The sequence below is a fragment of the Pollachius pollachius genome, assembly GCF_949987615.1.
Source record: "Pollachius pollachius genome assembly, chromosome: 4".
Lineage (NCBI taxonomy): Eukaryota > Metazoa > Chordata > Actinopteri > Gadiformes > Gadidae > Pollachius > Pollachius pollachius.
The window spans coordinates 27869061-27895760 of record NC_136937.1 but is presented as its reverse complement, the minus strand read 5'-3'; the positions used below and the strand labels follow the sequence as shown (position 1 = coordinate 27895760).

Below are 26700 nucleotides of genomic sequence, written 5' to 3'. Positions count from 1 at the left end.
CATCAATATTATATACTGACGTTTAGAAGTGATGAATTATACTACAATAACGCTTATTTTTTGCATTATAAGAGTGCACAAGAAGAGAGCCCAGATGGCTCTGGGGACGATTATGTCCCAGGTCCTAGCAGCACAGGACGTGGGATATATAGGGTCAGCGGACGGCCTGCTGCTAGAGGCAGGCAGCCGAGAGGCAGGGACAGAGGAAGGGGACGAGGTCGCGGTCGGGGAGGTCTTGACAGGGTAGGGCAAGAGGACATGGCCTGCCGTGTGATTCAACGAATCACAAATGAGCAGGAATGTTTATTTCATGTCATACTTTAACAAAAAAAAAGCCAGAGGAGCCAATTGTCAGTATAAATGTGTAATAAGTAATTGCACATTTCATATGGAACATGGAATATCATATGCTACACTTCCCTCGCTGTGCTTATCTCGGCAGTTGTGTCAAAGTAGCTTTTACACGAACGTGACTCGGACATTATCCACAGTTGAGTTGAGGCCTAGGCTACGTGTGAGCACAATCTCTGTGTTATTCCGACAGGTTAGTGTGACCATAACTAACATATAAAATGGACCGGAAAAGAACCATGTGCCGATGCAAGACATCCTACGGAACCGTATTGAAACGGTTACATTACAGAACCGTAATGTAGCGGTTATCGTGGCTTTGCCTATTAAAAAACCATACCAGCCGACACTTTACATATTCTTCACAATATACCATGGAGAGATAACACTATTCCTTACCTGGCCCTTGTGGAAACACACAGAGGCAGGGGAGAGCAAAGTGATGAGCAGATATTCTCAGAGCACTTCACCTACATATAGCTGACTGGCTATTATGACAGTTTTGCCAAATATCACAGTAAAAAAATTACCCACCCTAGCTTTAAATACAAAAAATGTCGTGTCACACCATATGACAATATTGGGCACAAACTCAACGAATTGGTGAATAAATACAGCTTTCAATGATAATTATCAAAAAACACATACATGTTGTGAAATATAAGAATCATTACAATGCAACTCAATAATTCACATGTCTTATATTTGATTATTTATTTGCAACCTTTTTTTCGGGCTTATATGTCACCCACCCATCGATATAAGCTGGTAGCGTACATGTTCAAGTGTGAAATCATAGTCAGACAACGTGTGTGCGGAGAGAGGCTCGGTTCAGTTATACAAAACAACCAACTACCAGCCAGGACTCCCAGGACGGCCGACAGCCAGAAGTAGAGGGGACCGGAAAAACCTCACACTAAATTCTGCGATACTTCCACAAGCAGGTGAAAGAGATACATTTAGCCGTCTAGCCCCATTGACCCCCATTCAATCTGCACTCAGGCGACCTCTCCCAGTGAAATTCTAATGGAACTGCAACCAAGTTCGATACAAGGGGGCTCAATAGAGTGCCAAGGCTCTCCGTAGACGGGCTCTGACAGTATGTATACATCTGATCACATCTCTCTCTCTCACTCACTCACTCACACACAGATATCCAAATATTCGCTGCATTTTTGATTACAATTAAATTGAACCGTTGTTTGTTATTAAATGGTATTTACAAAAAAAAGAAAATAGGAATTTAATATTTCTGATTCTGCCGTGCAATATATTAAGAAACATGATAAAACAATCTGCAAATCTATCCTTGAAATCTGGTTTACGGCTTTACTGAGATGAAACCAAATACAGAATGACTTAAGTTAATCACAAACATCTTATTTTACCATTAATATGCCATGTTTATAAAAAAAATAGCAGTGAGTCACAATCATTTAAGCAGCCGTTTGGCTTAAAGGCACTAAGCTTCACAGAGCAAGCAGTGGGGCACTTTTCATTTATTGTTATATACACAAACTGGTGAATAGCAAAGGCTATACAGGCTATAACAGTAGCACTACCTCGCCGGAAGGAGGAAGATTGAGGAAGCTAGTTAGCTGTACTTGATGCAGTTTGAACGAGACAGGACGACAAATCGATATAAAAACAGCAAGCTACATAAATATATTTAAAAAATAAGAAGCATCGCAAATACTTTGTAACAAAGGCCAATTAACTAGCCTTGTGAGAGCATCCTGATCTCGCGAGCCCCATTGCATTCACTCGCAGATCAGTCTGGTAACCTACGATGGAGAAAATTTGGAGCCGATGCTAAATGACCGGCCAATCAGCCTTGGTTTTGAGGCGGGTTTTGGTGTGACGCAGCGAGTAGCGACTGTTCAGTCTAAACAACATGGCGGCTTTCATTGATCTGATTGGTTGATTTGGCCCGTCTATCACCAACATAGTTGTTGACATAGTTGGTGATAGACGGGGGCGTAGGAATGAGTTTAAAATTGGGGGGGACACATATCGGAAACCTGACAGATCCGTTAATGGTTTGAACAGAAATATGTCATATATAAACTACACTGAAAAAATTCACAAATATATTTTATTCTACTAAAAATATACTTTTGTAAATGTAAAGGAAAACACATTTTGAATGGCAGTAATGAACTGATTAATATCAAATCAATTCTTTAATTGCACGCTCAATCATCCAGTTTCTTAGAATAAGAAGCGGTGACAAGACGCTGTGTTGCGCTTTCAAAATAAAATAAAATATTTTTCTCCCCCTGGTATAATTTTTAGGTAGGACAAATGTGCCTGTCTCCAATATTGGAGGGGACACGTCCCCTCCGTCCCCCCCGGTTCCTACGCCCTTGGTGATAGACCATCTGTCTATCACCAACATAGGTGGTGATAGACAGATGGTTTCCAATCAGCTTGCCAGTATTTTCACCCCTTCCCAAAAGTTCTCCAACGGAAGGTTACCAGATGGATATGCTGAGCAAATGTGAATCAAGCTGAGCAAATGCGAATCAATCCATCTGGCGAAGTCAGGTTAAATTTACTCCACCTGTGTGGGAAAACAGGCAATCAGTGTCCACTTTCAGCCAAGACCACACGTGTGTCACAGCAGACATCGATGTGCCTGATCTTTGGTGGCTAATTGCCAGAATATTCCGTGATTGTAGTGACCTCATTGTTCATCATTCATTTCCCCAACTCCGAATCCCCAGTGACTGTGAAAGACACACAAACGCATGCAATTAGCACTAAAAGCCACTGGACTTGATTACTGTTAAACACGTAATCAAGTTATTACTTCGTTTCCATATTTGGATAATTCAATTCTAACCAGTAGTTGTCTACAATAGAAGATAAGCTATTTCAAGCTTGCTCCAGTCTAAATTTTTAACTTGAGAATTTTTACACTTGTTTAATGATTTCATGGTATACCACCTTGTTCTTTCACAGTGGGTAACAAACATGTGCATGCTCTGTAAAACGTGAAAAAAATATTTCTAACAATAAGTAAATTGCCATCTTTACTGTTTCCAAAGTCACAAAGAACTCGGAGACTCACCGGGTGATAAAGACTGGAGTAAAACTGTGGCAGGAAGGGGAGAAATGACATTGTTAAAGACTGTTGCTATGGTTAACGACAGCTTACAAAGTGAGGAATATGAATAGAATGTCCTCTGGGGTTTCTTTTGTCCCACCAGTGCATTTATGTATGTCTATGTGCATTTTTGTTTGCTATTTTAGTCTCATTTATCTTGCACAAATAAATAAAACTAAACTAATGTTAAAGTACAAAATATGTGTCATTCATTCATCTTTTTTTCTTTGGTTTCAAGGACGACTGACCTGCATTGGGTCGACCTTCCGTACTGCCATTAGAAGCTGAGGAGAAACCACAGAAACAATTAATTATACCAAAACAAACATTTTTTATATATATAAATATATATTTTTTCTTTCTTTCCTGTGTTATCTCATTAGCTTCTAACTCCACATCACAGCGGTAGCTTCTTGTTATACATTGTGGCAACCCGTTTCCCCGAGTGTCAGGTACCTGGCAGGAATCACAGAGAAAGCAAGGGTTAAGCCGCAGTCGGTGTTTATTCAACCAGAATAACAGACTGCATCCTTGTGCTAGGGTCTCCGTGAGCCTCTAGATCGCCGGCGTGGTGCGGAATCCCTCCGTGTCGCTTCGCCCTTCTCCCGGTCTAGCGCGTACTCCCTCCGTGTCACTTTCTCCCGTTCGCCCGGTCTGGTGCCCCTTTTATGCCGGCTCCTGGTCCTTTCCCTTCCTCCGGCCAGGTGTCCCCGATCGCGCTGATTGGGGGGAGAGACGTGGTGCTCTCTGTCGCCGGCTGGAGGGTGGTGGCGGTAAATCCCGTCTACTGCGTGTCCTCGGACCCGCCCGGTCCGAGGTTCAGCGGCGGGATGCCACACTCCTCCACCGCTTGCTCAGGCCTCTGGTCGTCGGTGAACCCGCTCAGGCAGGCATCCCGGCGTGACGGGGCATCGGCGTTGGCGTTCTTGGCTCCGGCCATCCACTTCAGGGGGGCGTGGTCGGTGACCAGGATGACCTCCCTCCCCCCTCCACAGGCTCTGGGCTTGATAGGCACACTCGTGGTCCAATATGATTCGCTGCAGCGGCTTGGCGGTCGACGCCTTCTTAGAGCCGGCGTCCTTGGTCACCTCCTCCATCAGGTCGTCGTCGTCGTCATCATCGTGGCCCGTGGGTCCAGAGGGGACCAGGTGGTCGTCAGAGCTCTTGTCGGGATCTGGAAGTTCCACATGTTTACCTGTCTCCAGGAGGTCGTCCCCATCCACGTCCAGCGTGATGGCGTCTTCGTTGGGGATCGACACGGACAGGTGATCGTCCTCAGCTTCTTTAGAGGAGTCCATTGCTTCGATCGACGTCTCTGCCGCTTCCGTCTCTGCCTCTGCCTCCGGCTCGGTGTCGACGTCAGCCTCCGGGTCGGCCTCGAGCAGCACCGCAGCCTCTGGCTCCGGTGAGGCCGCGGGCTCAGCCTCTGCCTCGGGCTCCGTCTCCAACACAGGCTGGGGCTCGACCGACGTCTCATCGGCCTGGATTGAGGCCTCTGTCGTGGGCTCGGTGTCAACGTCGTCCTCGGTCAGGGGCCGGGCCTCGCCGGAGGCCTCCTGCCCGGCCTCAGGCGCGGCCGGGCTGGCCTAGCACGGCGCTGGCTTAGATTTTTCGTGAGCAGCTTCCTCTGTTCGCCCTCCGGGGGACGCCGGAAGCCTGGTGGCCCCGTAGGCCTGTCGAGCTCCCCTCACCCCTCTGCGGGGTGGTTCTCTCCGGCTCCGGAGTTCACGCGCCGGGTCCTGTAGCCTGTGGAAGATCGGGCAGTCCTTCCCGATTAGCAGCGGCACTGGGAGGTGGGGTACGATCCCTGCCCACGTCGTGAATACCCCGTGCGGGGTCCGGATGACGACGTGGCAGGTCCCGAACGTCCGGGTGTCCCCGTGTATGCAGGCCACCTCTATGGGTGCCCCCTCCTTCCCGCCCGCCAAGTCGGGGCGAAGGAGAGTGACCACGCTGCCGGTATCCACGAGGGCCTGCGTGTCCCGGTTCATTACCTGCGCCGGTATGGTCGGGCTTCCTAATTTCCCCTGTGCCCAACAGGTCGCTAGCATGCATGGCTGCGTCTGCTGCCGGCGTGGCTCGTTTCGCGGCCCCGCCTCCCGCGGCCTCGTCTCCCGCGGCCTCATCTCAGGCTGCGTCGTCTCTGGCGGCATCACGGTCTGGTTTGGGGTTCCCCGAGGGATCGCGTTGCCTCGTATCGCCGCTGCTGGTTGGCGTTCCCTCACGAAAAAATTTCCGTAGTAGGCCCGGATCGCCTGTTTGAGGGCCGGGTACTGCCGGGCGGTCTTCGCCGGTAGGTCCCGGCACGCCTGCTGGGCTGGCCCGGTGAGGAACGGGGCCACAATATGGCCCCACTGCTCCTCTGGCCAGCGTTCCCTCTGGGCGGTCCGCTTGAATGCCTCGAGGTACGCCTCCACGTCGTCGTCGGGTCCCAGCTCGGTGAGCCGGCTGGTCGGGGCGGCGTGGACGGCGGTCGGGGCGGCGTGGACGGCGAGCTGGGCGAGCCGTAGTACGGCCTCGTAGAGCAGGGCCAGACTCTCCGTGGTCTCCCGCTGCTGCTGCTGGGCGGGCGCCGCCGCGGTCCCATCCGGGTTCTGCATACCGGCAAAAGGGGGTTCCCTCACAACACCGGCCCGTAGCGTGGTCGAGTTGCCTGCATTCTCCACCATATGTGGCAACCCGTTTCCCCGAGTGTCAGGTACCCGGCAGGAATCACACAGAAAGTAAGGGTTAAGCCGCAGTCGGCGTTTATTCAACCACAATAATAGTCTGCATCCTCGTGCTAGGGTCTCCGTGAGCCTCTAGATCGCCGGCGTGGTGCGGAATCCCTCCGTGTCGCTTCGCCCTTCTCCCGGTCTAGCGCGTACTCCCTCCGTGTCACTTTCTCCCGTTCGCCCGGTCTGGTGCCCCTTTTATGCCGGCTCCTGGTCCTTTCCCTTCCTCCGGCCAGCTGTCCCCGATCGCGCTGATTGGGGGGAGAGACGTGGTGCTCTCTGTCGCCGGCTGGAGGGTGGCGACGGTAAATCCCGTCTACTGCGTGTCCTCGGACCCGCCCGGTCCGAGGTTCAGCGGCGGGATGCCACAACATCCATGAGTGATGAGCAGCGCATGCAGACATTTCATTATTAATGAAGTGACTGTATCAAGTATAGGGAACAACCCACTCTTTGCCTTTTTAAATGTTTGTGACAGTTGACATAATCTCTTTTCATGTGATTAATGCTCGGTGATGCTGAACGGTTAGTTTGTTGTTCAGCCAGAAGCGCCAGGATCAGCAAAAAGCAAAACGTTCTGAAAAGACACTGGCGCTGTGATCTTTGTAGCGCTCACTAGGGCTGACTGATTTATCGAATTCAAACCGACATCGCGATGTAATGGAACGCAATTAATAAAAAAAGTAACCCTTTTTTTTTTTTCAATTATTATTATTCTTTTGGATATTTATTATTATTATTATTATTATTATTGTGGGGATTTGCTACAGTTACTGACTGGAGATCAGTAAGATTTGTATTTACTTTTCTTTTAAAATTCAATAGTTAAATAAAGATGTTATAAAATCAATTCACCTCAACACAAAGGCCTGGCCTAAACGAAATAACAGTTTATATGTTAACTGCTTCCATTGTTGTGTTGTTCATACTATAGAATGATTCATAGCTTTGGTTTAGTGAATAATATAGAACATAATTCGATTATTTACCCAAATCGTTCAGCCCGCCCGCCTACGCTCTCACGTTTGGAGAAAGGAGCTGGAGCTCAGAAAAGAGGCTTTGTGGACATGGTAGAATTCTTCGTGCACATTTACAAATGGGTCGAAACGGCCATAAGATTAACATTGGCTAATGTTTCTAGGTCTTTCAACCAGATGACCTATTAACCAAAGGGAAGGTTGCCTCAGTTGTGTCCTTTGAGAAAGTTTGTTTTTGCCTCACCTATAGTATTAGTTATAGTTAGCAGTGCTATAACAAGCTAGTGGTGATAAATGTAACCTTTTCTTTGCTATGCGCTCCTAAACATGACCTCCTGCAGTGTCCATTTTGTCTTTTGGTCCTAGGTCAGGCGAAAACAATACATTTTGGAACCAGCAGAATAACAATAAAACAATATGTACATTTGTTCTTCTGTTTAAAAATCCCAATCATCATTCATGCATTTCAGTTATTTCTTGGTTACTACAGTGACTGACCTTCGCGTGCACCGTTTGCTTTCTTGATCCAAGCTGAGGAGAAACCAGAGAACAAGATGTCATTGTTTTACCGTGACGGTGGTAAGAATGACCACCCTCTCACAGGTATCAACTTGAGCCGGACAGTGGTCTGAAAAGTCGGCCTTTTGTAAAGGGCTCGATGGTGTGGAGTCCATTTTGTTTTCACTACAAATAATCAAAGGAAAATGTCCATGCAATATACTTGACATGCTCTTATACACATATAGCTGTCATAGAAATCCATGAAGGAATAATCCAAATCAGGAAACCAAAGTGAAACACTACACAACTAAAGGGTTCAACAGAGGCCCTAGGATGAACTGAACATCGCCAACAGGCACTATTTCAACTAATGGAATTGGGGGTGCCCTAGATCATATATATAGGGTGTAGATATACATTTGACCAAAGAACACTCACGCATCCACTTCTTTAAACATATGGAAAATGGATGATCTGGACCTGGGTCAGGAGAAAACTTATGTCAACATTGAGGAGACTTAAAGGACAATTTCACCGGTGGAGACATGAATCTGTATTGAAAGTGGGTCATATATGTAGTCGAATAGTAACATAAATTTCTAATAAGGTGACTTCTTGACCGAGAAAATGCAGACAATGACTTTTTGGCACTTGTGGATTGAAGACGACAACTCCCACAATACCAATCAGCGTTCACTCCCTGAGGGACGTAACATAACAGCCAATCAGTGTGTGTGTGTGTGTGTGTGTGTGTGTATGTGCGTGTGTGTGTGTGTGTGTATGTGTGTGTGTGTGTGTGTGTGTGTGTGTGTGTGTGTGTGTGATCGCTGGGTGATGGGTTAACAGGTCTATAATGGAGGGGGTTATCCCCATGGTTACGAACCACGGCAACTTTGTGATACTTTAGTTGTATCTTCACTATCCACACACAGACTTTAGCGTTGTACTATAGGTGTCCGGGAAGCCCAACCCTCTCTCGGACACAAACATCAAAATCAATGGCTTCCCAGAGCTCTACACGTCCACACACACCTCACCGCCGGTGTTCCTCATAGTGACGAGTATATTAGGAGGGTTATGCCGCGTGCGTTCGGGGCAGAGAGGAACGTTTGGCGGAGACATAGAACATACAGTTTCATGTCCACAACACGGTAGGACGGAAACGCGAATCAGGACATTTGCATCACGGATCGATCGCTGTTTGAGAACCGTTGCAGCCTTAATGCCTATATCCTTATTTATCTCTAATCTATATCAATATCTATACATATCTCTGTATATCTATACCTACCCCTCCAACTATATCCATACCTTTATATTTTTCGACCTATATATCTCTCGATATCTGTAACTATATAGAGAAAAGGTTGATGAATGGATACTTACACTTATAGACCATAGTGATTAGCCCTGCAACTACAGCAACTAGCAGGACTGCGATGCCTAGTAGTACCTTCCACCAAATAGGACCTGCAATGAGAGAAAATGGAAATACATAAAGTTACCATCATGGCATCAACATGCAAACACACAACGTTAATACACATAATTTGTCTCATAATTGATGTGTTTGCAACCAACACTCATTGAAATTATTCTTTGTTCTGTTCTCCCACTTTGGATAAGTTAGGCTTCTCTGCGTTTCTTTCCATGTGATAGCACAAACTAAAACAAGGTAACAGACCTTATCCACCTAGCTGCCGGATATGAAGAGTACAACTGAAACGTGCTACGCGGCCCCTTAACATATTGACCGGCCTTGCAACCGCTACGCATTAAGAGATGTTAGACGCCACCATTAGATTGTTTGGACACAACCCATAGATGTATTTATTTTTTATTTCTACTGGCACCGATGCAACCCTGGAGGAAAATTGCATACACATAATGATACGATAAAAAAAAATGTATAAAGATACATACGAGCCATAACCAACTGGAATAATTGACCCCTTATAAAAAATAAATCATCCTTCAAAAAGAATATGCATTTCTATTGACATGCATGAGATGAGGTATAACTCAGGGCTAGTTTGTCATGGTCGTCTTTTGCTCCATGAGTGTTTTAATTCTGATCCTTCTTAAATATCATCTATCTTATTGTATAATCAGTGTTAACCGGCTTTGAATATGAATGTATTCATTTATTAGTAGTATTTTTTTAATATCAATGTCACCTTTGCATTTGCTTTATATTGATGTAAATGAATTTATATTAGTGCAATTGAAGTTTTCGCATGTAGTGTGTTGTGTTTGTACAATAGGTCAGGTATGGACCACAGGAAGTGATCCTTAATGGTGATCCTTTAAATAAATAAATAAAATATTTATGCTTGAACCGTCTACTAGGCACATACCTGGTTCACAGAGTGGGTTGAGAAAGCGATCGCTGGCTTCACTGGGCCTCACGGGCGTGATCAGCCTGCAGGAGAACTTATCACAGGTTTTAGGAGTCATAACCATCAGCTGGTCACCCTTGGTCCACGGCCCTTCATCTTTTTTCCATTCGTAGTCGACCGGTCCCAGATCCTGGGTGTCCGCGGTACAATTCAGAGCAGGAGCGCCCTCAGAGTTCTTCGTTGTCGTTACACGGGGCTTCGGAGGGAGCTCTGGTCATATAGAAAGAACACTGGTCATTTACAGAGCCATAACCAACTGGAATAATTGACCCCTTATAACAAATAAATCATCCTTCAAAAAGAATATGCATTTCTATTGACATGTATGAGATGAGGTATAACTCAGGGCTAGTTTGTCATAGTTGTCTTCTGCTCCATATGAGTGTTATAATTCTGATTCTTCTTAAATATCATCTATCTTATTGTATAATCAGTGTTAACCGGCTTTGAATATGAATGTATTTATTTATTTGTAGTATTTTTTAATATCAATGTAACCTTTGCATTCGTTTTATATTGGTGTAAATGAATGTATATTAGTGCAATTGAAGTTTTTCGGATGTAGTGTGTGGAGTATGTACACAGTAGGTCAGGTATGGACCGCAGGGAGATTAGCTGATTGCCATGGCATCAGCTAATGGTGATCCTTTAAATAAACAAATTTTATTAAAAGAAACACAGGAACAGAGGACGTCCAAGCCCCCCTGACCCCTGGAGTACAATGACACATCTCACCATGTCAGAATGATGATAAAACCTCTGTCCACAGGAAAGCTAGGGGCTTAGTGAAGGACCCAAGACCCTTTCTGCATGGAGTTTTAAGCTTTAAGAGTGTTAACCCCCCCCGGCCAAACGCAACACGTCCAAAACGTAATAAGACGTGATGAACTGGTGCTTCTGTGTTTGTATGTAGTGTTTTGTGCTGACCCTGTACATTTGTTAAGGTAGGTATTCAGACATGAGCTTTTTGTAATGGCAAAACATTTCAAATAGACATTTTTAAAACTACTTTTCATATAATTGCAAAAGGCAAGCAGAAGATTTGGTTACATTTCATCCTAATATCCCATCTCCTATAGGACAATAAAGTCCTATTCTATTTACTTTGTAAACTAAAAAAAAAAAAAATTGTGCCTCACACTAACCGACACACAAACACACAAATGTACGAGCATAACGCACACACACTTACTGATGACTTTAACCTCATAAGTCTCGACTGTTCCAAGATTCGTCTCCAAGGAGAACTGTCCGCTATCAGCCAAGGTCAAACGATTGATGTCCAACCGCAAGGTTTGTGGATCCAACGTTGTGCGTCCTTCGAATGACCCATAGTATACCGAGCTGCTCGGATACCAATCCAGGACCAAGTCAGAGCCGAATTTCCACCTGATGCTGGTGACTGGGTGTTCAACAGTGGAAAGGACTGGCTCCAAGGTGAGCGTTTTACCCACTTCAAAATGTTTAGGTTCTCCTACAAAAAAAAACAAAAACTTGTTACGCGGAGAACTGGACAACATTTCGCAGTCTGACATGCTTATTGCTCATTCATGACAAACGTGGATTTGTGTGACACCAAAGGCCAGCAGGTGCAAAGAGGATGACCCACGCTGCATGGTGGCGGCTCGTCCATAGAGGGCGCTGGGGCGCCGCCCTCCCGCCGACCTGCCTGCCTGTTATTTATTTGTTATTTAATATAACAATAATCTTCCTAATTTTGAAAAATAATCTGTGTTAATTACATGCAAATAATAAATTCACTTTAGAATGTGTTTAGAACTCTCTAGAAAAATATTTGCATTCCGTTTCACGTTCAACGTTTATGTTTTGGTGTAGTAGCCAATCGGCTGTCTTCCCGGGGCTCCAGTTCATTCAGCCCTACTCGATTGGAATTTAAGACAATGGTTAATGGTTAAGTCCCGGTTTCTATGCAAAAAAAGTAAATATTTCGCCAATCAGTGTCGTCAAATGTTATGGTTTGGGGCGCAGTATGTACGGGTTCTCTATGGGTAGTATGGGTTCTCTATGGGTTCCAGGAGGGCTCGTTCCAACGCGCTTGCATCATACGTAACTAAGCAAATAGAGGGAGGGGGCATCTTTGATGCCCCCTCCCTCTCTCTCCCTCTCTCTCTTTGACCCCTTATATCCGTATGATCACCAACATAACGACATAATAACCTCTTAAAAGTCACGCATGTTGTGTGAGGATGAGTGCGAGGAATTGAGGAGTGGCTCAGTGTGCTGCCGCAGCCACCTACCATATGAGGGTCTGACTCCCAGAACGGATGAAGTCAACAATAACAGAGCACTGGATAACTTCATGTCTTCGTCGGTTTACTAAAAGCGATGAATTCAACTTTTAAAAATGTACTTCTATTAAAAACGACCCGAGCGCATGCCGTCAGCCTACGCCTCGTTCCTCACAATGGAGACTTAAGATCCGAGCCTTCCGTGTTCCGTCGATACTTTCGGTTTCAACGGATGTTTTGAACTACCCCCTGATAGCGACACTTTTTTATTTGAGCGAAGCAAATACGCACCCATTTGACCACACGTTCAGGTCTTCTATATTTTATACATAAACAATAGTAGGGAGGCGGAGAATCAGACGGGGCTTGGATCTCCTGGCGCGAGGCAGATAAGAGTGGACTACTGTAGATAAGAGTAGGCACCAGTAGCGGTTCCCTGGCCGAGGTCACCAGGGAGGCAAACATGAACATTCATGAACGCGCGCAGTGCACCCGCACATGCATGTCTTTTCTAAAGCGTAGGCCTAAACAACATTAAAAAAAAAAAAAAACATACTCGCGTGACGCGTCGTTTGGAGGCGCCGTTAGGATATTAACTAAAATAAACTAGACACTTAACAGTGTATCAGCAGAGTGCAATGCTTTTAAACTTTTAATCAAACGCGCAGACAAAGTTCAACTTCATAAAGTACAGTTCATTCATGGTGCGTGCTGCTTAAATGTAATGCATGGCAGCGTGTAGACAGCATACAGCATTGTAGATTCTAGAACAACACTTAACAACATAGGTGAAGGTGAATTATGATATATGTATTCACTACGATATAATTAACGAGATCTTAGGCAGCCAGCTGCTTTTGTGGTCTGGATCAAGTTCAGTTTCGGTGTTGGTCTTCCATTCTCTTTTATCTTCAGCTGATGTTCAAACTGTAGCCTCGAAAATTGCTGTTCTTGTAGATATTGAATTATATTCTCCTCCATGTTGATATCTTTGTTAGTCGTTATCTTTGTTAGCCGCGGCAACTGACTAGGAAGAACGCTCATTTGCTCAGAACATTATTTTAAAAAATGTTGATTTGTGATTGGTTGCAAGGAGTAGATGAGGCTGGCCTCCCTTCCTGTGTTTAACATGGTATAGATGATTTACCTCGCAACAGTGAGGCTGAATTGTGATTGGTTATTTTTTATTCTCAAAGGCGGCAAAAGTGAGTTTTGGCCTCTTGGCCTCCCTTCAGTGCCTAGCCCTGGACACAACATACTGAGAGTAACGTCGGCCAGCCTCCGGCCTTGCAAAGGCACTTCGCCGTTTTTTTCATGTAATTATTCAGTAATAAACACACATTGCACATAGATAATTTTGAAAAATAAATATTTTTTAATAATGATTTATTTTTATTTTTTGAAATTCACGAGGAGGCGTTGTCTCCGTTGCCTCCTCTAAGGAACGGCCACTGGTAGACACCTGATTCAAAATGATTCAAAAGCCAAAGAAAATAGTCGAACATGTCAAATGGAATGGGTTTTTTTGTAATACATATTTTTGTATAAAAGCTGGGTCTGGTTAGGGGTTCCACACGAGCCATAACCAAACACCGGATCAGAGCCAAAAAGTAGGATTTGGTTTTAAGTTTCAAGTCAGTCATGAACAAAAAGAAGAAGCTTGGGTTTGGCTATTTTGTCAAAAAAGGAAGGAAGCCAGTGACGGTGGGAAGCACAGCGACACACGCATGGGGGTGGAGGATTCATCTCGCGACGGGTTGAAAAAATACGTCACAGTGCCGGTGTCAGTAGAAAACCCGTTAACCCTCTGGTGTGTCAGGGCCTAAAAGTACCGCTACGGTGACCAACCCCGCATCACGTGGCCTTTATCATCCGGTATCTTATGCTGAAACAAGTCATGTCAAGTCAAATAACATCAGCGCCGACAGGTAACTATTTTAGTCCTTTATGTATTCTCGAAGTATATTTTTCACCAATTAATAAGAACCAGACCAACAGGTTATTTACTTTTTCTTTTCTTTACAATTGAGCCCTGACGGCAGGGGCGACTCTAGGTTCTGACTTTTGGGGGGGCTCAGCCCCCAGATTTTGAATATCATAGATGTGATTTCCTGTATTCTGATGCATTTTAGGGTGACCTGGTGGAGATCCTACATTTATTGTGGTGGGGGGTAAATCTATCTATTTATCTATCAGTCCAACACATTGTATATTTTTGAACAGTCTTCTGGTTTATTTTCAGAAAAGCACCAACCTTTTCTAACAGTTAAACCTCAGTTAAACTCATGATACCAGTGAGTAATTAATCCCAGACGAAAGGATGAAACACATTTTGGCTAGTCTCTAGCTCTTAAAGAAGAAATAAATTGTTTAAAACTTAACCTTTTTATCTGAGTTATAGACAAAACTGTTGTAAATGTAGTATTATGTAGTATTATATTATCCATGATTTTTCTTTTGTCCTGTCCAAGATTCTGTGACCTTTATTTTCTTAGTTACTTTGCTGTATAATCAAATGGATGGGAACTGTAATAACAAATTTGAGGTATATTCAATTTCCTTTGGGTAATTTTCACTCAAAAATGACCATATTTCCCCCTTCTTGTATTTACACAGTTACTGAAACACATTGGTACACAAAGTAACACAAAGTAAACTATACATGATAGGCTTAATATTGAAAATGGATACAAAAAATGTGAAGACATGCAAACTTCAAGTTCTTCAAAACAAAAGAAAAAGTTATGAATCAAATAAATCAACAAGTAAAACATGTACTAGACTTACACTATGGGACCACTATTTCGGGAGCACATAACTATGTCACCTCACTTACGTTAACTCTAGATTAGCTCACGTTGTTATGGCATGAAAACGCTGATTAAATACTGCCAGCGTAAAAATTAGCACCCTCTTCAAATTGTTCTGCTCCTTGCGCCTTATCATGCTTATCACCATTACAAGCCTCTGCCGACTAAAACATGAAGCAATTCAAGAAGAGGCAGTGATAGAATCGCCTTGTGGTCAACTGTCATTTAATAGACGCCTGACATGATTATGTCAAGGTTTTAAAATGAATTATGACCTGGTCATGTTATAAAACAGCTGGAAACAGCAGAAACTATGTTAGGTGCGCTCGTGCTGCATTTTTGGTTTTGTCAACCAGGAGACGCCCACCCACCAATCAGAGGTAAGAGATACCTGAAGGAAAGTGGTGCTCGATTTCACTAGCCCATTTGAGCCTGTACATTGGTGTACAGCAGGGCTATTGAACCTCCTTAACAAGTGGGCCAAAAAGGAAAATCGCTGGGGGTTCATGGGCCACACATACAAAACATATAATGTCAATTAATTGCTACAAATAAATCATACTTAAAGTAGTGTAAACTTAATAGATATAGTACTGCTAAATGGAATAAACTTGTAAGACGCATTCCTTTCTTTTTCACTTTTAATTGCATCATTAGAAAAAAAATTGATCTTACATATTTTGGACACATTTTTAATCGCAATTTTTGTTCTTACATATTTTTGACACATTTGTAATAACATTTTTTGTTCTTGCATTTTTTGACACATTTATAATAACAATTGTTGTTGTTACATACTTGACACATTTTCCAACAACAATGTTGTTGGAATTATCACAAAATAGAACTACTGTACAAATGAGACATTTTGAGCCTGTTATATTCAGTGAGAGAAATTGCACTGCCTTGATTTAGCTATTTCAGCATAGTTTGGTTCGTACGTTGTAAGGCCAATCCTGAGACACTAGAAGACTGCACATCAACCAGTTCCAGCTGAAATATGCTTTCATCAATACAGGATAATACCTCTTTTACTTTTACACAGAAGTCTGCATCAGGCTTGATGGAAAATGGGTCACAAGCAAACTGCAATACCTCAATGGGAATGCTGAAGCCTTGGAATCTCTCAGTGAAGTTCTCTGTCAATTTTGTCATGCAGTCTGTCATGACAGGCGTTATTTCTCCCCTTGCCGATGTGCTCATGAATGTTGTGGGAAGTGCAGCAGTTTTTTTGTGATCAGGTCTGTTTTGAAGATCGATAGCTTGGTCTTGAAGGCACACAGTCTCTCAACCAGATCAGCAGTCGACTTTCCTTGCCCCTGCAGTTCGAGATTCAAAGTGTTCATGTGTCCAAAAATGTCACACAGAAAGTAGACTTCTGCCATAAACCGTTCATCCATCATGCACTCCAATAGGTTTGCTGCTTGTTTGTGTTTACATGTGCGAAGGACAGACACAATCTCCTGGCGGAGCTCACAGAAACGGTCCAAAGCTTTTCCCTTGCTCAGCCACCTCACGACGTAATGTAAGAGCAAGTCAGTGTGTTCGGCAGGGACGGCTGGTATCAATGGGCTAGTGTAGCTGAGCCCTCCCTATATTTTAAAATAAACATGAGAACATTATTAAATTAATGAAAATATTAAAATATAATAATTACTAAAACTTAGAATTGGTTGATTTTGGTGCAACGGAGAAGCAACAGCACCAAATAATCCCAAAAACGCAGGAGATACATATAGATATGTTGTGTGGGCTTAGAAAAGCCAGCCCAGACAGTTCGTCTGGGCTGACTTTTCTAAACCCACGCTTAAGAAAATCAGCATCCAATCGGTGTCGTCCAATCGTGATTGACAGGTGTTATGACATACCCCCTTGATTTAGAGACCATTTGGGCTAAATGAATATAGCCCAGACCAACAGTGACTCTCACTGGTGTCGGACACTGTCAGAGGCGGGAGAAAAAAGTGAAAAAAACCCTGACCACAATGGCGAGCGCTAATTTACCTAACGAAGTGGACTATCTACTGATTCATCAGTTTTCTTTGATGTCTTTAGAAGAAAAAAAAGAAATAAAGAGACTGGGGGCACATCGGCCAAACCAGGGGCGATTCTAGGGTCAGAGCTTTAGAGGTGCTGAGCACTCAATGAGCCCCACTGCCACACCACCCACCCTTTTTTCACACAAAAACAAAAAATATTTCTATTGAAAAATAACTTCATAATTTTAACATTGGTTCAACTAACTCAAAAGATTTTTTTCTTTTTTTAGATCCCTTTCCAGAACACCATCTTTATTGTGACAGTTCATACAGCCCCCTGTAACAAACATAAAACCCTCTTCACTCAGCTGGTTTTACTGACCGTTAACTCCATGTGCCTCCTTTAGTATCAATAGTCATTAGATTAGATTAGATTCAAATTTATTGTCATTGAACAAAGTAACAGGTACTTGGACAACAAAATCTTCAGCAAATTATTTACAAATGGCCATCTCTAATCTCCTTGGTTGCACACCTGTCTGAACTTTCATAAAACATGCTTCACATAAAGAGCAAAAAAAAGAAGGTAAATCCAAAAAGTTACAAAAATTTACTTTACCCAGGTCTTGAAAATACTTAGAAATTAAAGATATAGAAAAAGAAAGAGAGGGAAATCTTTGATTGTACTTCCCCTGAATCCCCATTTTGCTCTTCGATGTATGCAGGTGATACACTCTACTTTGGGAGAGTTAATCTATGTCGCCGAACTTTGAGGGTGGCAAACCTGTCAATGACTCCAGCACTCACCGATATGGTATCAGAATCGGAACAACTCTAGGTAAAAGGAAAGAAGTGTGAGACACAGCTTTAGAGCAACTTACTTAGTTGATTGATTCACAACACTACAACTAAACAGATCTCACTCTGCATGAGTCGCGCTGGACGACGGGCGGGCTGCGGAGCGGTGCAGGTACAGAGGAGAAGGATGGTTGAGAAGAGGATGATACCATTTGCTAAGCGGGGATGTTTTTTCATTTTCTTCCTTAAATATATACATTTCAAACCAAAAACTACAGAGTATGTTTTGGACATTATTTAACAATTTCAAAGACGAACAAATATAATTTTTAGAATAACATTTCTTACTCCCAAGTTTTAGGGGTGCTGAGCCCCTTTTTAGGGGTGCTTCAGCACCCCTAAAAATGGGCTAGCCTCGCCCCTGCCTGACGGCTTTGACCTGGGACACTGACTGTTTTTCCTGATGCTCCAATTCTCTGTTTCTTGAGACACACAATAAGGGTTGTTGTTAAATAACGCTCAACACGTCCGCACACACTTTGACACTCTAGCCCACAGAATCCTTGTTGGTCGAGAAACAAAGTGCAGAAAGGGATCAGTGGTGGGATGGTGCGTTGGGACGCTTTCATAACTTAAAATATGTAGGGAGAGGACGGGTCGTGAAGTCATTATACTCCTAGGATGTCAAGAAAGATAAACGACGAGAATAGTTTGGAAATGCACTGTAAAAAAACAACCTATAGAATTTACCCAATGTATCTAACAATTTGCATATACTTTGGTTGGGTAAATTTCAGTCCAATATTTTGAGTAAAGACTACCTACATTCAACAGCAATGAAATACTAAGAGAAATTAGGTTAAGTTTACCTACGATTTTTCAATACAAATTACTCTAAATAATTCAGTAATATTAATTTAAGATTGTTAGGCATTATTAATCTACTTTATCGTTATTAGTAACAATTAGCTAATATGACTAATTAACTTTTACCTATTCAGGGAAGATTTACAGACACAGCAGAGTTATTTTCAGACACAGCAGACAGTATTAATGAAATCAACTTGTTTAATCAACCAAATGATCAGAAGTCTCTTGAAGAATATGCAAGAGGATCACAAAACATATTCACAATATATTCAAACAATAATAAAGGGTTTTGTTGCTGAAATGTGTCTCTGCAGCCAGGTCATTTCAAGCTGGTTTCTGAACAACCATACATAACAGAACATTTAAACCTTTTTGCTAAAAGAAAATGCACATACAACTCAGTGCTTCTGCTGTGTGTGTGTGTGTGTGTGTGTGTGAGCACACCTGGTCACTTTGCAACTGTGAATGTGTGTGTTTTTTGCAGCAAGGTCATTTTATAACATAACATTTAAACCTGTTTGCTCAAAAAAAAGATATATAAATACAACTCAGTGCTTCGTTGAGTGAGGGTGAATAGCTGCGTGTGTATGAGTGTGAGTAGGTGTGTGAGTGTGTGTGTGTGTTTGTGTGTATGTGTGTGTGTGTGTGTGTGTGTGTGTTTGTGTGTGTGTGTGTGTGTGTGTGTGTGTGTGTGTACGTACCTGGGTCACTTTGCAGCTGTGAATGTGTGTGTTTCTGCAGCCAGGTCATTTCAAACTTGTTTCTGAACAACCATACATAACAGAACATTTAAACCTGTTTGCTAAAAAAAAAAAAAAAGTATGCATATACAACTCAGTGCTTCTGCTTTCTGCGTGTGTGCGTGTTTGTGTGTGACAGTGAGTGAGTGCACCTGGTCACTTTGCAGCTGTGAATGTGTGTGTATGTGTGTGTGTGTGTGTGTGTGTGTGTGTTTTCTGCAGCCAGGTCATTTTCTAAAAGAACATTTAAACTTGTGTGGTCCAAAAAAATTACAAAGTCATTCCAGTAGCTTGATTTTGAGGCTGTGGACTTTCTTGGGCAGCTTTGTCCCATCAAGCTCCAGAAAAAGTTTCTGGAATACCTCAAATGTGTTCCTCAGAGTTTTGGGATACTCCAGGTTGAGGGCATAAATCAACCCCATCAAAAGCATTCAAGCCCGGCTGCGGTTCCGACACCTGGTCAGCACTATGTTGCCCTCAATCACAATGGACACTTAATCCTCCTCACTCGTGGGCTCATGGGTAACAATCACCTTCATGGTGTGGTCCATGTGTCCCTAACATTGGTCCTCCATGTAAAAAATAAAAAGCAGCAGCTTTCTCCTTAACGTGTTTACTTCTATTTCAGGATAGGCATATTTTTGCGATTTCAGCTTGGCACGGTAATTGTGCATCTTGTTCTTGATGTGCATCTGTCAGCCATACATCCCTGCGAATGACCCTGGCTCCTTAAGGCATGGAAACTTCTGAAAAAGGGCTTCTGCAACAGAGGATACTTGCAGACTTGAAGGCTAGGCTGTGTAAGAGAATATGACTTTGGAAAGGTCATGCATTATTGCTGATTTAACACTTGCATCTCTGAAATATGTTCCAGAGACATGATATATTTTGTATGCCTCTGCAAGGATAATTTCAATGTCGCGGGAAAACTGGAATTTTGAAAAGGCACTGGTCATGGAGTAGAGCGGCATGATTCAGGCAGAATAATGGTTTCTTGTGAGCTGGACGATGCACAGTCATCCACTTGAGGGGATGCTTCATCATCTGCAGGGCAGGTGTCCACTAGAGGACAGTCCTGATTCATCTAGTGGATGCAAGTCAAGGGTAGACGACAGTCCTGATTCATCTAGTGCAGTGGTTCTCAACCTTTTTTGAGCAAACGCCCCCCTGACCTTACCCTCATCCTCTGAATTTCGCCCTGTTGAAACCGACCGTTTAAGCAAGTGCCGCCGATCGACGCTTTGACCGTCTGATCCCACCATTTAAAACATTGACATTCCCGATATGATACACAGCAACATGATAAACAGGAATCACAGCTTACCTTCAATCCAGCCATAGACAATAAAATTCAGCAGCTCCAGCCGACCGCAACGACGAGCACAAGTAGTGACAAGTCCCATAACCGCCGTAGTCCTTGACACATGCGTATTGTAGAGCAAAGCTGATGGTCTTTGGGTATTTTTTATTATCGTTTTTTGGGTAGAAGTTGTTACTGTTAAAGAATAGGTAGTGTAGGTAGAATATACCCAGACAGCAATTAGATCTGTGCCAGATCCGTCCTCGAATCAGCAGATTCGCGCAGCAGTCAGATCTGCACCAACTTTGCGCCAGACCTGTCTGTAGCTCTGATCTGTGGCAGTCCATACGGCCGGTGCAGACCTGTATGGAAAGACAAGAAGGCCACAATCCGGCCCTAAATTGGCGCGGTTAAAGGCCTAAACCGGCCGGAATCCGTACAGAATCCAGCCGGTTTAAACGCTCTAAACCGCGGCTTAGAGCGTTTAAACCGGCCAGATTCCGGCCGGCATCCGGCCGGCGTCCGGCCGGCTTAGCCCTTTTACCGCGCCATTCTAGGGCCGGATTGTGGCCTTCTTGGCTTTCCATAAACCTGATTCAGGGAAGCTGCGCGGGGCAGATGCGCAGACCGGACGCGCACAACTGAATTTAGTTCATCCTGCGGGTGCGGGCCTGATCCGGCGCAGCTCCGCAGACCAGACGCGCCACAACTCAACGGACAACGTTTTTTTTCCAGCAACTGTACAGTACTTCGCAGAGTAGCCTACTCGACTGCAGACTACACTACTTGAACCGTCTTTGTGATTATTGGTTACTTGTACCCGTCCTAATAATATATATAATATTCAAAAATAAATAACTCAATTTACTCCACATAAAAGTATGACCAAAATAATTGTTTGGACCCAACAAATATTGGAAAACAACTACTTATGTTTAAACCATAACTAGAATACCATATCTGACAAAAATGACATGAATACATAAAGATTTAAAACAGTTATAATGCCATAAAGATCTCACCATCAGTCAAACCAATTCAAGGCCGTAGACCAGAGGTACTTCAAAGTCGCAAAACATAGGCGAATGCTCACGAACGATTTGAAACATGTTCTGTGCCGATTCAGATGTTCGTGAACATAGGCAAACTGTCAGAAGAGGTAGTTCTTCGCAAGCAGACATGGATCACGTAACCTGGCCTCACAGGAATCCGTGAAATGACCACGTATGCTTAGCTCAAAATCTGTGGAATCCTCACGGAAACACCCCAATTTCCATGATATGGCCACGGATTTTGCTCCAATGAAAGTTAATGACACTCGTATTCCGTGGCACACACAGATCCCTGTCTCAACGGCCGAGTCGACCACGGGCGCCTAACTCAAAATCCGTGGTGGCTTCACGGAATCACTTAATTTTTCCGTGATATGCCCACGGAATTTGCTCCAATGCAAGTTAATGACACTCTTATTCCGTGACACACACATAGATCCCTGTTTCAACGACCGAGTCAACCCGGTCTCACAGGGATCCGTGAAATTACCATATATATATATATATATATATATATATATATATATATTAGGGGTGTAACGGTACACAAAAGTCAAGGTTCGGTACGTACCTCGGTTTTGAAGTCACGGTACGGTGCAGGACAGCACGATTCATAGTTAAGGGGAAAATTTAAAAAAAAACTGCTTGTTGTCAACAACGGAGAATGGCCATAGATCAGCAGCAATGAAAACACCAATACACTTGGTTATGGCATTTGCATTTCTGAATTCCCAGACAGGGGTTGTTGAAATAGTGTTGTGAGCTGGGTTTGCACAGCTCGTTTTTTTTAAAAGCAACGGTGATAGTAACACCTGGACGGTGCCTTTTCAAATGCGTGTGCATGTTAAAGTGCTGTACGTAGACACGAAGAGCCCTCTCCGTAGCCGGAGAGCCTGTCGGAGACCCGGAGACCCTCTCCGTAGCTTACGTGTGCATCAAATATTTTTTAACTATCCGTCGAGGCAACGGAGACGGCAAGGGCTGTCATTGGTCCTTTGCACTTTATTTTACTTTGTACATTGTTTACTTTGCACATTAAGGAACAATAAAACACCAAATAAGATTTGAAAAGCTTTGGAAGTTTATTTACAACACTGCTTACTACATGGTTTGTAGTCAACATATAAGATCGATCGGGTGGCGAATTGCATTGCGTATCTGACATCCCGACGGAGAACTACTAATGCTAAAGAGGACTCCGTAGTTACGGAGTTGGAATACGGAATCGGAGTATTATACTTTGGCTAAACGGTCTGGGGGGAATTCCGACTTCAAGTTTTAAATTCCGCATCACAAAACAAGCCTTTACATTCGCCATATTAACGTTATTTACGCCACATATACGCACCGCGGTCCACCTCTGTAACCACCCAGAAGTGCCTGTACCGTGACGGTTTGGTACAAATACGTGTATCGTTACACCACTAATTTATATATATATATATATGTTAGTGCTGTCAGTTTAACGCGTTATTAATGGCGTTAACGCAAACCAATTTTAACAGCGTTAATCTTTGGCTTGGCAAATGTTGTATTTTCTTCACCTGCTGTCTAGCAACAACTAGTCACGTTAGAAAAACTACAACACCATACCGGATCTAGCTACACCGGAAACAAAACCAGAAGCACGCCACACAAACTTGTTGGGGCAAGCAAGGATACGTAGCGGGTGAAAAATTCCTTAAAAGTTGCGTCTTTCTGACCAATCGCAGTTCAAGGCCGACCTGGGCTGTACCACTTCGGGAGGGGCTGCTCAGTTCCTCCCCTCTAGACAAAATCGACTTGGTTGCGATGTTGGCAGTTTGTGAGTTTTGCGTCTGGTGAGTGACTGAGTGGTTGCGGACGCACAGCTCAGGCTGCCGGAGGGCGCTGCAAGGAAATTTTATAAAGGCAATATTGTTAATATTGTTACAGCCAAACGTTAACGGCCCCACTGGGAATTCTCCCGACTCTCCCGATTACCACTCCACCACCGTGTGTGTGTGTTATTCGATAGCCTGGTATGTGTATAGGCCTACGTACGGTAGGAATATTCATACTGGTTTGAATAATAAATGTTATAGTATTTCCCATCTTTGCTGAGCAAGAGTTTTGTTCGAAAGTTCAGTGATTGAAATCTCATTCACTCACTCATATCATGTGTGAGAGGTCATTCCCCCCCCTGAGTGTGTATTGACTATTTCTGGTGATTGAAATGCTCATTGCAAGCCTCCTATTCATGTCTAGTGTACCCCTACTGTCCACAAGCACCCCCTTCCCTCCCCATATGGATATGGAGAATTGTTGCCATGCCCCAGTAGTAGTAGTGTCATATCTATGAAAGAGGGCATTCAAATATACTACAATGATCAATTAGGAGGCCGAAGCCCTAAAGGAAGTGATGCAACAGGTAACTTCTGAGTCAAGGTAAACTATAGACTGAGACAAGTAAGCTATAGACATGGGGTCTCTTTTATATCAAGGGGGGTCTCAAAGGACGCATAGTACGATTATCAACTTAGGGATTCCAGCCATACAAGAAATTACTCAGCAAGTGCTCCATCTCGTTGCACCTTACCCAGCGGCTCGCTTGCAAGATTTTGTCCTGAAGTCCTTGCCAGACCTACACCAGGGCTGGACTGACCATCTGGCCCACCGGTGGGCCGGCAGGCCTTTTGGGCCGACGAGGTTTAAAAAAAATAAATTATAATAATAATTCTGGGCCCGGCCCGGCCAGGCCAAGTCACACAGCCGAGGGCTAGGGTGACCAGGGGTGGGGGGGTTCAGTCCGCAATAACAGATAATCCCTCGTGACGTGATGACAGCCCTCACTGCTGTCTCCGCACACAGGTATTTCATGAATGCCAGATTATAAAACACGCATTTCAAAAATTGAGTCTGACTGTCAATAACAATGCGGGACAACGTCTCAATTTGCGGGACGTGTACAAGGTAATGGAAATGCGGGACTGTCCTGCACAAAGCTGTACATCTGGTCACCCTGCTGAGGGCCGAGGTCCTTTCCCTCTTGTGCGTGGGGGCTGCCTGTCAGTGTCAACTTAACCTGAAAGGCCCATTACTCATCATGATTGGTTCTGGGCTGGGCCTGGCCCAATCACACACACACACCGGAGGGCCGAGGTCCCGCCCCTCGGGCCCCGGCTGTCAATCTGTCAATCAGTCACATCACATCACTAAAAAACAATGGAAAAGAGAAGAAGACAAGCCCTGGAGGCAAACACTGCAAAATGTGGTAAAATATCGCACATGTTTGCTGCGACAGCTGGAGCTGGCCCTTCATCAGCACCACCACCACCGACTACGGTGGACATTGCAGCGGCGGAGGACGAGCAGGACGCCGGCGGCGGGGACGAAGAGGGGAATGAATGGCGGCGCCGGCCAGGGCTCAGGCGAGGAGATTGGGAGTCTCTTTCCGCTCAGCGGGACAGTTGCTGGACAAGTGGCAAGAAGTTGTAAATTAAGTTATGTTGCTAAAAAAAAAGGATGTAGCTAGCTTGCTTAATTATAACACAGCATGTGTAGTTTGCTAACAGCTAGCTGCCTGGCCTGGATTATAACATCATGGTGTATAGAGCCAGATCAAAGTGGCTATTTTAGCTAACACCACAATTAGCCTACTAAACATTTGCTAGCTCTCTTGTGTTTTCTTTGGTAGTTTTTTTTTTTGCTAGTTGATCATCATTAAAGTGAGGAAGCTGTCAATGTTTTAGTTGCTTTATTAATTTATTAGGCTAAGGCCATATGGGTAAACAGCTCTTTTGGCACATGAAAAAATAGATAAAACTTGTTTGTGAGCCAGCTTTTGCGTAGCCTATGCTATAAGCTAAATAAATGAAATTTAGACAAACATGCATTCCCAGGGGAAAACAAATGAGACAGTAATTTGACCTGAACCATAAAAATATATTAATATATCTCAAAGTTAACAGTAATTGCAGAAAAGTATATTCACTCAAATATGCAACTTAAAGTACCTTAGTCACTTTCTACTTTCACAACACTGAGTGTTTGAGGCATTACGCTTCGTCTTTTAGAAACATTCAGAAAATTAGACCACCACTGAATTTTATTTACTTTTTACAAGCTGTTGAGTAATGTATCTTTTATTGGACCTGCTTTCTATACCATCATTTACTTTAGAATAATACACATTCAGTACACCATTACTTTTGTTTTTTTCACATTGGTTTACTTAGTCAAACAACAATTTGTGCATTTTGCCTATACAACTATATTTGACTGCATCTTTCCACCTCTTTAACTGATAAATCCTTTTAACCTCAATCAATTGTGTGTGTCTCCTCATTTATGAAACAGGTTGAGCCACCATCCACAGAGGAGGAGTCGAGAGTGTGAGAAAGAGCAAGGAGCAGGATGTTGATTTCTTTGTCCGTCCTGAGCCTTCCATTTTAGAGGCATTTTTGGATCACCACCCAAAACAAAATACTAGCAATCTAGTTGTGCAGAAGGTATTTAATTGTAAAGATGGCACCGGAAGGAAGTTTCTCACATACTGCACGTAACGCCACAAATTGTTCTGTTTTGTCTGTCTGGCATTTGGGAAGAGGACTGATGCCAGCATATTCACTACTGGCACACAGCACACTGAACCTGTGCTGAAGCTTATTTTTTAAGGTGCTCAAAAAAGGATGTCAATAGCATGTTTGCTGGCAGTCAGATGTCTGCTCATAGGGAACAGGTGTAAAAGAGATGCCAGGTTTTAGAGCGCGTTGTGGAGGTTGTTAAATTGCTTGGGAAAAGGGGACTGAGCTATAGGCATGTGGACAATGAGGCAGCATATACACTGACTGACAACACCATAGACCATGGTAACTTTTTGGAGCTCATCTG

The 26700-nt window shown here is 43.7% G+C and overlaps 1 protein-coding gene across 6 annotated transcripts; it reads right to left on the bottom strand.

Annotated features, from left to right (window-relative positions):
• Nucleotides 1-1040: 1040 nt before the first annotated feature.
• Nucleotides 1041-12683, bottom strand: LOC307075353 (uncharacterized protein). Of its 6 annotated transcripts, none has more exons than XR_013811844.1 (10): nucleotides 12310-12678; nucleotides 11244-11525; nucleotides 10010-10261; nucleotides 9039-9122; nucleotides 8091-8132; nucleotides 7650-7682; nucleotides 3709-3744; nucleotides 3425-3448; nucleotides 2941-3080; nucleotides 1041-2889 (listed from the first exon to the last, which is right to left on the bottom strand). XR_013811844.1 is itself a non-coding variant. In XM_079735917.1 (10 exons), exons 1-9 carry the CDS (start codon nucleotides 12371-12373, stop codon nucleotides 3052-3054), a joined length of 846 nt encoding a protein of 281 aa, XP_079592043.1. In that variant the 5' UTR covers nucleotides 12374-12683; the 3' UTR covers nucleotides 1041-2914; nucleotides 3037-3051. The 6 variants fall into 6 exon arrangements, 5 of the variants coding, with proteins under 5 accessions (XP_079592043.1, XP_079592042.1, XP_079592044.1 ...); XM_079735917.1 differs by having other exon boundaries at nucleotides 1041-2914; nucleotides 3037-3080; nucleotides 12310-12683; XM_079735916.1 differs by having other exon boundaries at nucleotides 1041-3080; nucleotides 12310-12677.
• Between the last annotated feature and the right edge of the window lie 14017 nt (nucleotides 12684-26700).

What these genes read in the sequence shown, in the direction of transcription:
- LOC307075353 (XM_079735915.1), bottom strand. Translation starts at nt 6,129, where the DNA reads ATGGTGGAGAATGCAGGCAACTCGACCACGCTACGGGCCGGTGTTGTG.